The sequence below is a fragment of the Hyaena hyaena genome, unplaced genomic scaffold (genome assembly GCF_003009895.1).
Source record: "Hyaena hyaena isolate Hyena2069 unplaced genomic scaffold, ASM300989v1 scaffold_632, whole genome shotgun sequence".
Classification (NCBI taxonomy): Eukaryota; Metazoa; Chordata; class Mammalia; order Carnivora; family Hyaenidae; genus Hyaena; species Hyaena hyaena.
This window is the reverse complement of record NW_024081263.1, coordinates 132,036-143,014: the sequence shown is the minus strand read 5'-3', so window position 1 is coordinate 143,014 and position 10,979 is coordinate 132,036. Positions and strand designations below refer to the sequence as shown.

The following is a 10,979-nucleotide window of genomic DNA, read 5'->3' as shown; positions in this document are numbered from 1 at the left end:
CCTAAGATCAAGACTCTCCCACTCCACTGACCGAGCCAGCCAGGTACCCCTCCTTCCCATTCTGCCTACTAGGGGACAGGCTGAGCAGCAGGTAGGAGAGAGGACCTTTGTTACTTTTGTACATTGGTGGGTTTTTAAAAAAAATTTTTTAATGTTTGTTTTCGAGAGAGAGAGAGAGAGAGAGAGAGAACGAGCATGAGAAGGGAAGGGGCAGAGAAGAGAGGGAGACACAGAACTCGAAGTAGGCCCGAGGCTCTGCGCTGTCAGCACAAAACCCAATGTGGGGCTCGAACTTGCGAACCGTGAGATCATGACCTGAGCTGAAGTCAGACGCTCAACTGACCGAGCCACCCAGGCGCCCCTGTACATTGGCTTTTCAAGCCCAAGTACCCCGGAGGGAGGTATTTACATGGCGTTGGCAGCCTGGCTGTGGTCCATCACTGGGTCACAACTGGGATTCCTTCTCAGTCTTCAGAGGAGCTGGTCTTGACCATTAGTCCTGACCCCAGCTCCCCCTGTGTCCCTCCATGCCTCAGAGACTCCGTGGTCAAAGTAAGGGGGGTTAGAGGTGAAGTTGTCTTACAGCAGTTTTCAAGCTTTTGAAAAGCCAAGTAGAAATCACGTCAACTGTCTGAGCTCTCCATTTGAGAATCCTAGTCCTACGAACGGAAGATCTGACTGGCAGTTAGAGATTTCAATATTAACACTGGGAGAAGGTATGAACATTTTGGTGAGCATGGGTCCAAACAGGGTGGACCCTTTGCCTTCCGGAGTTTAGAAGTGACACGCAGACTCAAGGATCCAATAAATAGGAACTTGCAGTGTTGCTGGAATACAAATTTGGCATTTGCAGTGATGCGGTGACAAGGCCACTGTGGGCTGTGTGGTGAGCCCGGGCACCAAGGGCACCTGCCCCAGTACTGGGGGTGGCCCATGAAAATACTGTCATATTCCACTCCCGAACTGTCACAAACTGAGGGGTCTGCATGGGACTCAGGCACAGCTCCTCCTCCAGCTAAAACACCCCCCTCCCATCATGAAGAAGTCCCTTAACAGCGAAAAGTTGGGAAACCAAGCCACACACTGTAATTTCTCTCAATAGCATCTTTAACATCCAAAGACTTGCTGCTTTACTTATCTTTTTAAGTAAACTCTATCCCCGAAGCCGGGCTCAGACATACCGCCCCAAAATCAAGAGTCGCGTGTCCTATGGATGGAACTGGCATGGCACCCCAGGCTCGCCACTTTTTTAAACTTTTTATTTTTGGCGAACTCACAGGCAATTTTAATCGGTTACACAGAGAGATCCCTTTACCCAAATTTCCCCATTGGTAAGTCTTGCAAAATGACAGTATAGCACATACCAGGGGTTCATATATAGTCAAGATCTAGGACATTTCAGGGGCGCCTGGCTGGCTCAGTCCACGGAGCATGCGACTCTTTAAGCTCAGGGTTGTGAGTTTCAGCCCCACCTTGGATGTGATTACTTAAAAACAAAATCTTAAGGGGTGCCTCCTGGGTGGTTCAGTTGGTTAAGCATCTGACACTTGTTTCCGCTCAGGTCGTGATCTCACGGTTGGTGGGATGGAGCCCCGTCTGGGTGGACAGCAGAGTCTGCTTGGGGTACCCTCTCTTTCTCTCTGTCCCTTCCCTGCTTGCGTGAGCTCTCTCTCTCAAGATAAATAAACTTGAAAAAGATCTTAAAGAAAAAAGATCTAGAACATCTCCATTTCCACAAGGACCCCCACCTTTTTACAATCACATCCACTTCCCTCCGCTCTCCCTCCCTTAGCCCCTGGCAACCTCTAATCTGTTTTCCATTTTTATCAAATTCTTAAAAAAAAAAAAAAAAAAGACTGCTGTTCTCATAGCCAGAAAGGCGCAGAGGCCAGAGTTAGGTCCCAAGACTTTGGCCTTGACCCAGAGGGACACGTTCTCCCTGCCGGAACAGGACACCAAAGCCTGGGCCCACTCAGAAGCGAGGCACAGTGGAACCGAGCGGTGATGTCCTGGGGCTCGGATGTTAGCGCGATTCCGTCTCCTCGGCCAGGTTCTCCTCACTGCCATCGCTGCCAAGAATTCCGGAGGGATTTTAACACCATCTTCCCACTTATCTCAGTAACACAATCCGCTCTTCAAACTCCGGTGAAAATAAATCTGAATCGGCTCCGGGAGGCTTCTTATCACTTTGAGAACTTTGGGAACAGGGACGACGGAGCCAAGCAAGAGGGCGGGTGGTGGGCGGGCGGGGCGGCCGCTACCGCCGCCACAACCTGGCAGCGAGCCCCACAGGTGACTCCGCCGGAGGGGATCCCGTCGCTAGGGGCGTTGCCAAGGAGGGGCCACGAGGAGGGGCTCTCTTCCGGAGGAGGGCAACTGCTAACCCGGAAGCGGTCGGCAGTGCGGCGCTGTTTAAAGATGGCGGCGGAGGAACCTCAGCAGCAGAAGCAGGAGCCGCTGGGCAGCGACTCCGAAGGTACTGACCCGGGGAGGGCCGTCCGGCCCGGGCTAGCAGGGGTGATGCCGGGTCGCCGCTTCCCGAGGAGGCTGCGGGCGGGGCCGCCGGAGGCCGGGGACGAAACGCACGGACGGCCCCTTCTTCCGCCGCCGCCACCTCCCCTCCCCCTCACAATGGAAGGAGCCGCAGCCGCGACCCCCGGCCTGCCCGGCGAGCGGGCCGGCTGGCGAACGAGCGGGGCGGGCCCAGGCCCGCGGCTCTTTCCTGTCGCGCGCGCCCGGGGCGGGGCCTGGGCCGTCCCGTCCCGCCCCCAGCCCAGCCCCTCCACGCCGGGCGCGGGGCTCCCGGGTCCCCAGCCCTCCGGTCCCAGCCCTTGCAGTCAGGCCGGGGCCTAGGCCGGGCCCTGGCCCCCCGCCTTCTACTGAGCAGCCTGCGCCCGGGAGGGCGTCGAGTTACGCCGGGCCGCGGAGCACAAAGGACTGGGCGGGCCGCTCGGGATGCTGCGGGCGGCCCGGGGCGGTGAGCGGCCGGGGCGTGTGCCCCTGAGGACTGCAGCCTCCGGTTCTGGTCGAGCCCCCTCTTCTGGCCTAGCAGCCCCTTTCCGCCTGCCCGGGCATTGTTTTCTTAACACCCCTGGAGTTGGACCTTTCAAAAACGGTGCCACCCTCTGTCTTTTCACCCATGGTTAGGCCCTGGGGACCGAGGAGGTCACTTGGGTGGGTGGGACAGCCCTGTTCCGGTGTAGGGGATTAGTCAGGGCCCAGCTGAGGATGCTCTGACTCAAGAGGTTTGGCCTTGAAAGCCATTCAGCACACACACCACCTTCTAACCACACACTTGAGAGACCAAATGCTGGAGGCGCAGGCCCCCCAGAAGAGACTTGTTCAGGATCACGTAGGGAAAGAAAGAGCCAGGACCAGATTTCAGGTCTCCTGGCTCCGCACCAGTGGCTGCTGAGGGCGGGGCCCACAGGTGGATCTGCCAGTTCTCTGATGAACAGTTTGCCTCCAGGGTAGCACCTCTTTCTCTTGGCATTTCAATAGAGGGGAGAAAGGTGGTGGTAGTAGCCCCCATTTATAGTTGAGGAAAGGCCCGGGCAGTAAGGTAGCAGAGGAGAGGAAGTATGACAAAGAGCTCAGACTTCAGAATTAGACACCCCTGGGCTTGAGCACAGGTCTTTGCCAGGGGTGACCTTGGGCAGGTTATTTCACCCGTCTGCATTCATTTTATCTATAAAACGGGCATTAGGAATACCCAGCAGAGCAGCAGGAGGAAGGGTGTGACGGAGTAAAATGCAGGCGTACGGGAAGCTTTCATCCAGCCCATAACTCTGCCTCCTCATCTTACTTCCCCCCAGGAGACCTTGCCTGGCCCCAGAGCATTCCCAGGTGGCTGGGAATTGATGTTAGAAAGCAGGGGGGTGGGAGGGGTTAGAGCTGGACAAACACCTCAGAGCAGGGCACACCCCTGCCCCCCTCACTTAAAAGATGAGAAAACTAGGGGCTGGGTGGGGAAAGGACTTTACCAAGATCACACAGTTGAAGATGCGTGCTTCCGGATTCCACGCCTGCTCTCCCTGGGCTGCTCTTGTCCTTGGCCCGGCTGCCTGGAGCCTGGAGTGGAGGGAGCCTGGGGCCCGCTGTAATCCTTAGCCTTCTCCCTTCTTCCAGGTGTTAACTGTCTTGCTTATGATGAGGCCATCATGGCTCAGCAGGACCGAATTCAGCAAGAGGTGAGGGGCTGTGGCCAGCGGCCCTACTGTGGGGGAGGGGCTGTGGCCAGCGGCCCTACTGTGGGGAAGCCTAGGCTGGGCGTGAGGCGGTTGTTTATCTCTGCTTTGGAAGCCTCCTCCTATCCAAGCTGTGCTAGGTACTGGATGCCTTTACTGGGGGAGAGGGGGCTGTGCCACCCAGGTCATTGCTCCAGCACCCCTCGTTTAGGCGTTCTGGCTGTTTGGTGTGGGTCACTCCATCCACCTGCCAGAGCATGGTGGCTTTCCTCCCCGCTGCAGATTGCTGTGCAGAACCCTCTGGTCTCGGAGCGTCTGGAGCTCTCGGTCTTGTACAAGGAGTATGCTGAGGATGACAACATCTATCAACAGAAGATCAAGGTGAGAGCCTGGCTGAGGGGGCGGGGCAGGAAAAGCCCTGGGGGTTGGGGCAGGAGTGTGTGCCTGCTTCAAACCTGCTCCTTGCTGGCCTTGCCTCAGAGAGGGTAGCATGTCGGGGGGGGGGGGGGGGGGGGGGGGGGGGGGGGGGGGGGGGAGCCCTCTGGCTGCCGGCCCTCAAGTGTGCGGGCTCTGGAATCAAAAGCCCTTGATTTGCTCTCCTGACTCTGCCGTACGGCTGCTGTACCCTCTCGGCAGGTCCTTCGCCGTCTCTGAGCTGTGGGGTCCTTTTCTGTGAAATCAGAGTGATGAAAGTATCTGCCCACAAGGCGGTTGTGAGGTTGGGGAGATGATGCCTGTGGGGGCTGGGTAGCTGGGAGAGGTGGGGTTATGGCAGGGGCGGGTCCTGCCCGGGAAGAGATGTGTGGGCCTGTGCAAGACCCTGTCGTAGCACTTACAACCCGAGGGAAGACCCTTCACCGCTCGCTCTGTGAGCCAGGACAGTGGGTATGTGTAAGTAAGTGTCTGGTAGGCATTGCGCGAGGGCTTAGTAAAGCCCTCCTCACCGCCCAAGATCAGAGATGCTTAGAACCTTCCACCTGTAAAAGGAGGGGCCTTTGGGGTTATCAGAATCAGCAGGCAGGGGTAGGTGGTAAGCAGTGGACGTCACAGCTCTGGCTCAGCCCACAGCCTGGAGCGGAAGCCCCTGGGGCAAATAGGAGCGTCCATGCCTGTCACTCCATCGCTTCCGAGTCTGGTTTTCCCAGACAAGCCAGAAATAATGATATTGATGTGAATTTCCTGACTTCCAAGAGTAGGCAGCTAATTCAAGTTTAAAACGTTGTGTGGGCCAGGCAGCACACCTGCAGGCCGGGCCCGGCTGTGCGTGGCCAGTGGTCTGCTCCTCGCTCAGCGTTTGTGATTTACCCACGAGGACTGTGGAGACAGGAAGGCACTGGCTCGGGGCCCTGGCAGACCCGGGTGCAAGTTCTGGCTTCACTTTTGGCTGTGTGTGACCTTGGGCCTTAGGCAACCCCCCCCCCCCCCTGCGTGTTTGAGGCCATCTCCACCCTGGGAGGATCCTAAGCCTAGACAGCAGAGCCCGGGCAGACTTGGGCGACCCGGCTCCTTTTTGGATTGGGCCCCTGTGAAGATTTAGGAAAGCGGACATTGGCCCCCAGCAAAGGGCCTGGCACACGGCAAGCGCTCAAAATGCTTCTAGTAGCTCTTCTAGTAGCTGCCGCCGTTTGGCCTCTGTGTGCAACGTGCGCTGCGATTTTCCATCTCCGAGTGCGGGCTGTGCGCCAGGCACTGTGTTTGGTACCGGAGGCAGAGCAATGACTGCAACCCACAGGGTCCTGCGCTGGTGAAGCTTAAGTGTCCCTGTGGGAAGACACAGTAAGGCAGAGGGAGCTCGGGTGTGGAGGTCAGAGGTCAGAGGCCCTGGAGAAGGTAAAGCAGGAAGAGGGGAGAGGGAGTTGGAGGCCTTGCTGAGAAGGTGGTGCTGGGAGTGACAGACTGGAAGCGGCCGGGAGCAGGCTGTGGGCGCCTGGGCGGCGTGGCCAGGGCTCGGGGACAGTGTGGGCGGCAGAGCTGGGGCACAGGTGGGGGCTGGGAGAGGAGGAGTATGAGCAGGTTTCTCTGGTTACTCTGGCTGCTGGAGTGGGGAGCCCTGGGAGGAGACTCTTGCAGTAAACGCACCAAGGGGGAGGGGAGTGCCTGAGAGCAGCAGCCAGAAGCCGACTCAGCAGGAGGAGCAAACCTCTGGATCTTCTGCTTTCAATTGGATTGGGGGGAGGGGTCAGCGGTCAGGAGGCGTCATCGGGCTGGACCAGGAGGTGCTGGACCAGGGGGCGCGGCAGTTGGATGTTTGAGTCAAATAGGAGTGGAGGACAGAGGCAGGGGCAGGTGAAGAGTTCCGTCCGGGGCTATTTAAATCCCAGGACCAGCGGCACCTGACTGGCTCGGTGGGTAAAAGCACATGACTCTTGATCCTGGAGGCTGTAAGTTCAAGCCCCACACTGGGTATAGAGATTGCTTAAAATATTTTAAAATCAATCAGTCGATCCCAAAGACCAGTAGTGGCAAGAGATGCGAGAGTGTCGTTGGTGAGCGGAAGCTTTCCCGGGCCCGAGTGGGGTTGTGCCATTCACGCGGCAGGCACGTGTACAGGTGTGTGGCTTGCGCTTCCTCTGGCACGTGGCGTCTTGAGGGAGGGTGCGGTGTGGTTTGGTGGCGGCCCTGACCTTTACAGGGTGAGAGGCGGTGGAGGACACGGGGAGGCTGGGACCTGCGGGCCGTGTGAAGTACGAAGGAGGGGGCGTGTAGGTGGTGTCGTGGGGTGGATGGTGTCCCCCGGTGGGTGACGACCACCCTCGTGAATGCTGCTGAGGGGCCAGTCTGGGGAGGAGTGGGCCTGGCCCTCGGACTCAGGAAAGGCATGTGCGACCTTGACTAAAGGCTGCTTGGGTAGAGTGAGTAGAAGAGAAATGGACACGGTGAGCACAGTTTCGCTCTAAAGGAGAGTGGAGGGGCTGGGTGGGAGCCGGGAAGGAATTCGTGTGAAGCAGAGGATTTTTTTCTTGAAGCAGGAACTAGCCTTGGGTTTGTGTGCTAGAGTCTAAACCAGTAGGGAGAGAGGCACCTGGGGGGGGAGGGGCAGGTGGTTAAGCGTCCGACTTCAGCTCAGGTCGTGATCTCGCAGTTTGTGGGTTCGAGCCCTGCATCGGGCCCTGCGCTGACAGCTCGGAGCCTGGAGCCTGCTTCAGATTCTGTATCTCCCCTTCGCTCTGCCCTTCCCCTGCTCCTGCTCTGTCTCTCAATAAATAAATGTTTAAAAAAAAAACAACACAGTAGGGAGAGAAAAACTGATGGATGCAGGAGGAGGGGGAGGCTTCCTTGTTGATGCTCACGGGCTCTGATGTGGCCCAGAGGGGCGGCCTAGTAGCAGCCCCAGACCCCGGGGAATTAGGAGAGAAGGCTGCGAGCGGGTGTGCTGGTTGGTGCTAAGGGGTTCTGGGTGGAAGTCCTCAGAAAGGAAGCAAGGTCATTGGGAAGGTGGGTAGGGGGTGAGGGGTGGAGGAGAACGGAGAAGGCATGAAGTAGCCCAGGGGAGGCCTGCTTGCTGGCGGTGCCGATGGCCCACTCGGTGTGGGGAGGTTCGGCAGACAGAAGAAAGCCCACCACGTTTGGGGAGGCAGCCGGAGATGGAGGAGGGCAGGTAGGGTTTAGAAGGAGACCAGGCCTTGGGGCAGGGCTCGGGGCTCAGTCGGTTAAGCGTCCGACTTTAGGTCGGCTCATGATCTCACAGTTTGTGAGTTCGAGCCCGCGTCTGGCTCTGTGCTGACAGCTCAGAGCCTGGAGCCTGCTTCGGATTCTGTGTCTCCCTCTCTCTGCCCCTCCCTGACTCGCACTGTGTCACTGTGTCTCTCTCAAAAATAAACATTGAAAAAAAGTTTAAAAAAAAGGAGACCAGGGCCACTGGTTCCTCAGTGGGGACACTTGATGTGGAGCCCAGCGCCACACCCACGTGCTAACTCGTTTGCCCTGGACTCGCGTGGTTTGAAAGACTCTTCTCCGGAAAAGCTGTGTTGGATGAGGACTGACCGATTTGCCTCTTTTTCTGCACAAACAGCCCTGCAGGCCCAGCAGCGTGGCCTGCCTAGTGGCCGGGGACGGCTTTGGTGGCCCACGGAGCCAGCGTGTCCCTAAAACACAGTTTCGCGGGGTTCGGGGGCTCCGGCCAGTGGATCTCTAGGTGCCTCGCGTCGCTGGTGTCAGCGGCCGAGGATGGCGGGTGGCCCCTGGGAGCTCAGTGGTCCCCTCTGTGGTGTGACCTGTGTGTGTGTGTGTGGGGGGGGGTTCTCTGGCCCTCCCTGGCTGTGGCCGGACGCTGACGGGCACGGGGGTGGCGGGTGGGGGCTGCCTCTTCGCAGGACCTCCACAAAAAGTACTCGTACATCCGCAAGACCAGGCCTGATGGAAACTGCTTCTATCGCGCTTTCGGATTCTCCCACTTGGAGGCACTGCTGGATGACAGCAAGGAATTGCAACGGTGAGGGTGGTGGCCGCGGGCGGCGGGCGGGGGTTCCGGGAAGGCCCCCTTCCGCTCTAGGCGACTCGGAGGTGCAGGGCCACCTGAGGCCAGACGGTGGCTGGGCGCTCGCCGTGGTTTTCTGCTCTGAGCTGGGAGTGGGGGCCCACCCCGTGTTGGCCGGTCCCCCACTTCTGCGCTGGCCTCTCTGCTGGCCGAGGAGCCCATGCTGGCCCCCCTTTCCCTCCCGCCCGCAGGTTTAAGGCTGTGTCTGCCAAGAGCAAAGAGGACCTGGTGTCCCAGGGCTTCACTGAGTTCACAATTGAGGACTTCCACAACACGGTGAGCCCTCTTGGCCAGGGGGGGCGGGCAGGGCGGGCAGGGGCGGGGCTGACCATCTCCTCCCTTGTGCCCTCTGTCCTCTGTGGGTGGCAGTTCATGGACCTGATCGAGCAGGTGGAAAAGCAGACCTCTGTAGCCGACCTGCTGGCCTCCTTCAACGACCAGAGCACCTCGGACTACCTGGTGGTGTACCTGCGGCTGCTCACCTCGGGCTACCTGCAGCGCGAGAGCAAGTTCTTCGAGCACTTCATCGAGGGGGGCCGGACCGTCAAGGAGTTCTGTCAACAGGTGCCGTCCCTCCCCTTTCTCCTCCCTAGGGGTCGGGGGGTGGGGTGGGACACGGGCCGGGGTGTGTGCAGAGTGGCGCCGGGACCGGGGCCCTGACTCCCCCCCCCCCCCACCCCGTGCCGCAGGAGGTGGAGCCCATGTGCAAGGAGAGTGACCACATCCACATCATCGCGCTGGCCCAGGCCCTCAGCGTCTCCATCCAGGTGGAGTACATGGACCGCGGCGAGGGCGGCACCACCAACCCGCACATCTTCCCCGAGGGCTCCGAGCCCAAGGTCTATCTTCTCTATCGGCCTGGACACTACGACATCCTCTACAAATAGGGCTGGCCCCGGCCTGCTGCTGCCCTGCCCGCCCTCCCCTCTGCCAGGCGCTAGACATGTACAGAGGTTTTTTGTGGTTGTAAATGGTCATATTTCACTCCCCTCCCCCCACCTCCCCGTCACACGACCTTCCACGTTTTATTAAAGGGGATGCTGGTGGTGAGCCGCGTGTGTGCGTGTCCCTGCTCTGCTGCTGCCTGCCTGGCTGCTGTGTCTGGCTGCCCCCCCCAACCCCCCCAGGTGGGTTCTTCTCGGCCTTCTACCTGTCCGTGTCCAAGCCTCCCCACCAGGAGCAGTTTTGAGGGGGGCTAGGCCTCTTGGGGACCCCTCCTGGTTACTGGGGTTCCGCTTCCTTCCTTTCTGGCAACCCCCCCTTCCCCTCCTTAGCTGGCCCAGGGGCTTCCAGGAGAATCTTGGAAGTTCCCTGGGGACTTGCCCAGGGACCGAGGCTCACCCAGGCTTCAAGCTGCTCCCTCCTAGGCCCTGACCTGGCTGCACCTCGCGCTGCCCGTCCGGGCCTCGGACCTGACCCCACCGGGGGTCTGCATGGTCCAGTCCTGGGTGGAGAGGCCTGACGCGATGGGGCCTGGCTCAGGGCAGGTGGAGGAGCCGGGGCACCCCGGTGTACCCCCAGGTGGTGCCAACCTGGTGGGGGAAGGGTAGCCTTCAAGCCTGCGCGTGGTCCGCGGTCCCGAGGTCTAGGCAGGGCTTGCCAGGCCGCCCTTCCTCCCCCGCCCCTCCCCCTGCCTGTGCCTGCTTTCCACCCCCTTTGCTTGGGCCACGGTGTCTGCATTGCCTTCCTTTTTGCCTTCACCTCTTTTCTTCCCTCACCCCGGCACACGTGGGGTCTTGGCCCCCAGGCTGTGAGCTCCTTGGGGGCAGGCCCTCAATAAATGGAACGTGCTGCTGCCCGCCTCTGCCGTCCGGCCCGTGCCTCCACCCGCCCGGCTCCCCGAGTGCGCTCGCCGGCCCCTTTGAGCCAGAAGCACTTGTCCACACCCCTCTGGGCTGTCTCCTTCCCCAGCCAGCACTCAGACAGCAGGAGCTGCGACACGGGGGTTCTTTTATTAGGCGGCTCCGGAGGCGCAGGGGGCTGAGGGGAAGAATGGGGGGCCCGGGCTGCAGGCTTCGGGGCCCCCTTAGAGCTGGGAGCGTGGTCCAGTAGGCCCAGGCGAGTCTGTGGGCAGAGCAGAGCAGTCAGAGGGAGTGGAGGCTGGGGGCCTTCCCTCTTGGCTTTCCTGCATGGGGGTGGGGGTGGGGGTGGGGGACGGGGGCGAGCCCCTGTGTTAGCGGCAGGTTAGTGCGCAGCCACATGGCAGGCCAGGCCCTGCTTACCAGTCCCGGGCAGGGTGGGCGGCCGGTGCCGTCAGGCTGGAAGGCAGAGGACAGTGAGAGCCTGCTCTTAGGGGGGGGGGGGGGGGGGGGGGG

At 60.1% G+C, this 10,979-nt stretch overlaps 1 protein-coding gene and 1 long non-coding RNA gene across 2 annotated transcripts; one reads left to right on the top strand and one right to left on the bottom strand.

Moving 5' to 3' along the window:
• The first annotated feature begins 2,372 nt into the window (after positions 1-2,372).
• OTUB1 (OTU deubiquitinase, ubiquitin aldehyde binding 1) lies at positions 2,373-10,465 on the top strand. Its single transcript, XM_039257670.1, has 7 exons — positions 2,373-2,476; positions 4,129-4,190; positions 4,470-4,568; positions 8,501-8,619; positions 8,856-8,940; positions 9,034-9,228; positions 9,354-10,465. The coding sequence occupies exons 1-7, from the start codon at positions 2,419-2,421 to the stop codon at positions 9,549-9,551; spliced, it is 816 nt and encodes a 271-aa protein (XP_039113601.1). The 5' UTR covers positions 2,373-2,418; the 3' UTR covers positions 9,552-10,465.
• A 132-nt stretch (positions 10,466-10,597) lies between these two features.
• LOC120249179 lies at positions 10,598-10,930 on the bottom strand. The gene is made up of 2 exons (XR_005532793.1): positions 10,887-10,930; positions 10,598-10,728 (listed from the first exon to the last, which is right to left on the bottom strand). It is a non-coding gene; the product is annotated as an uncharacterized LOC120249179 (long non-coding RNA).
• Positions 10,931-10,979: the final 49 nt, after the last annotated feature.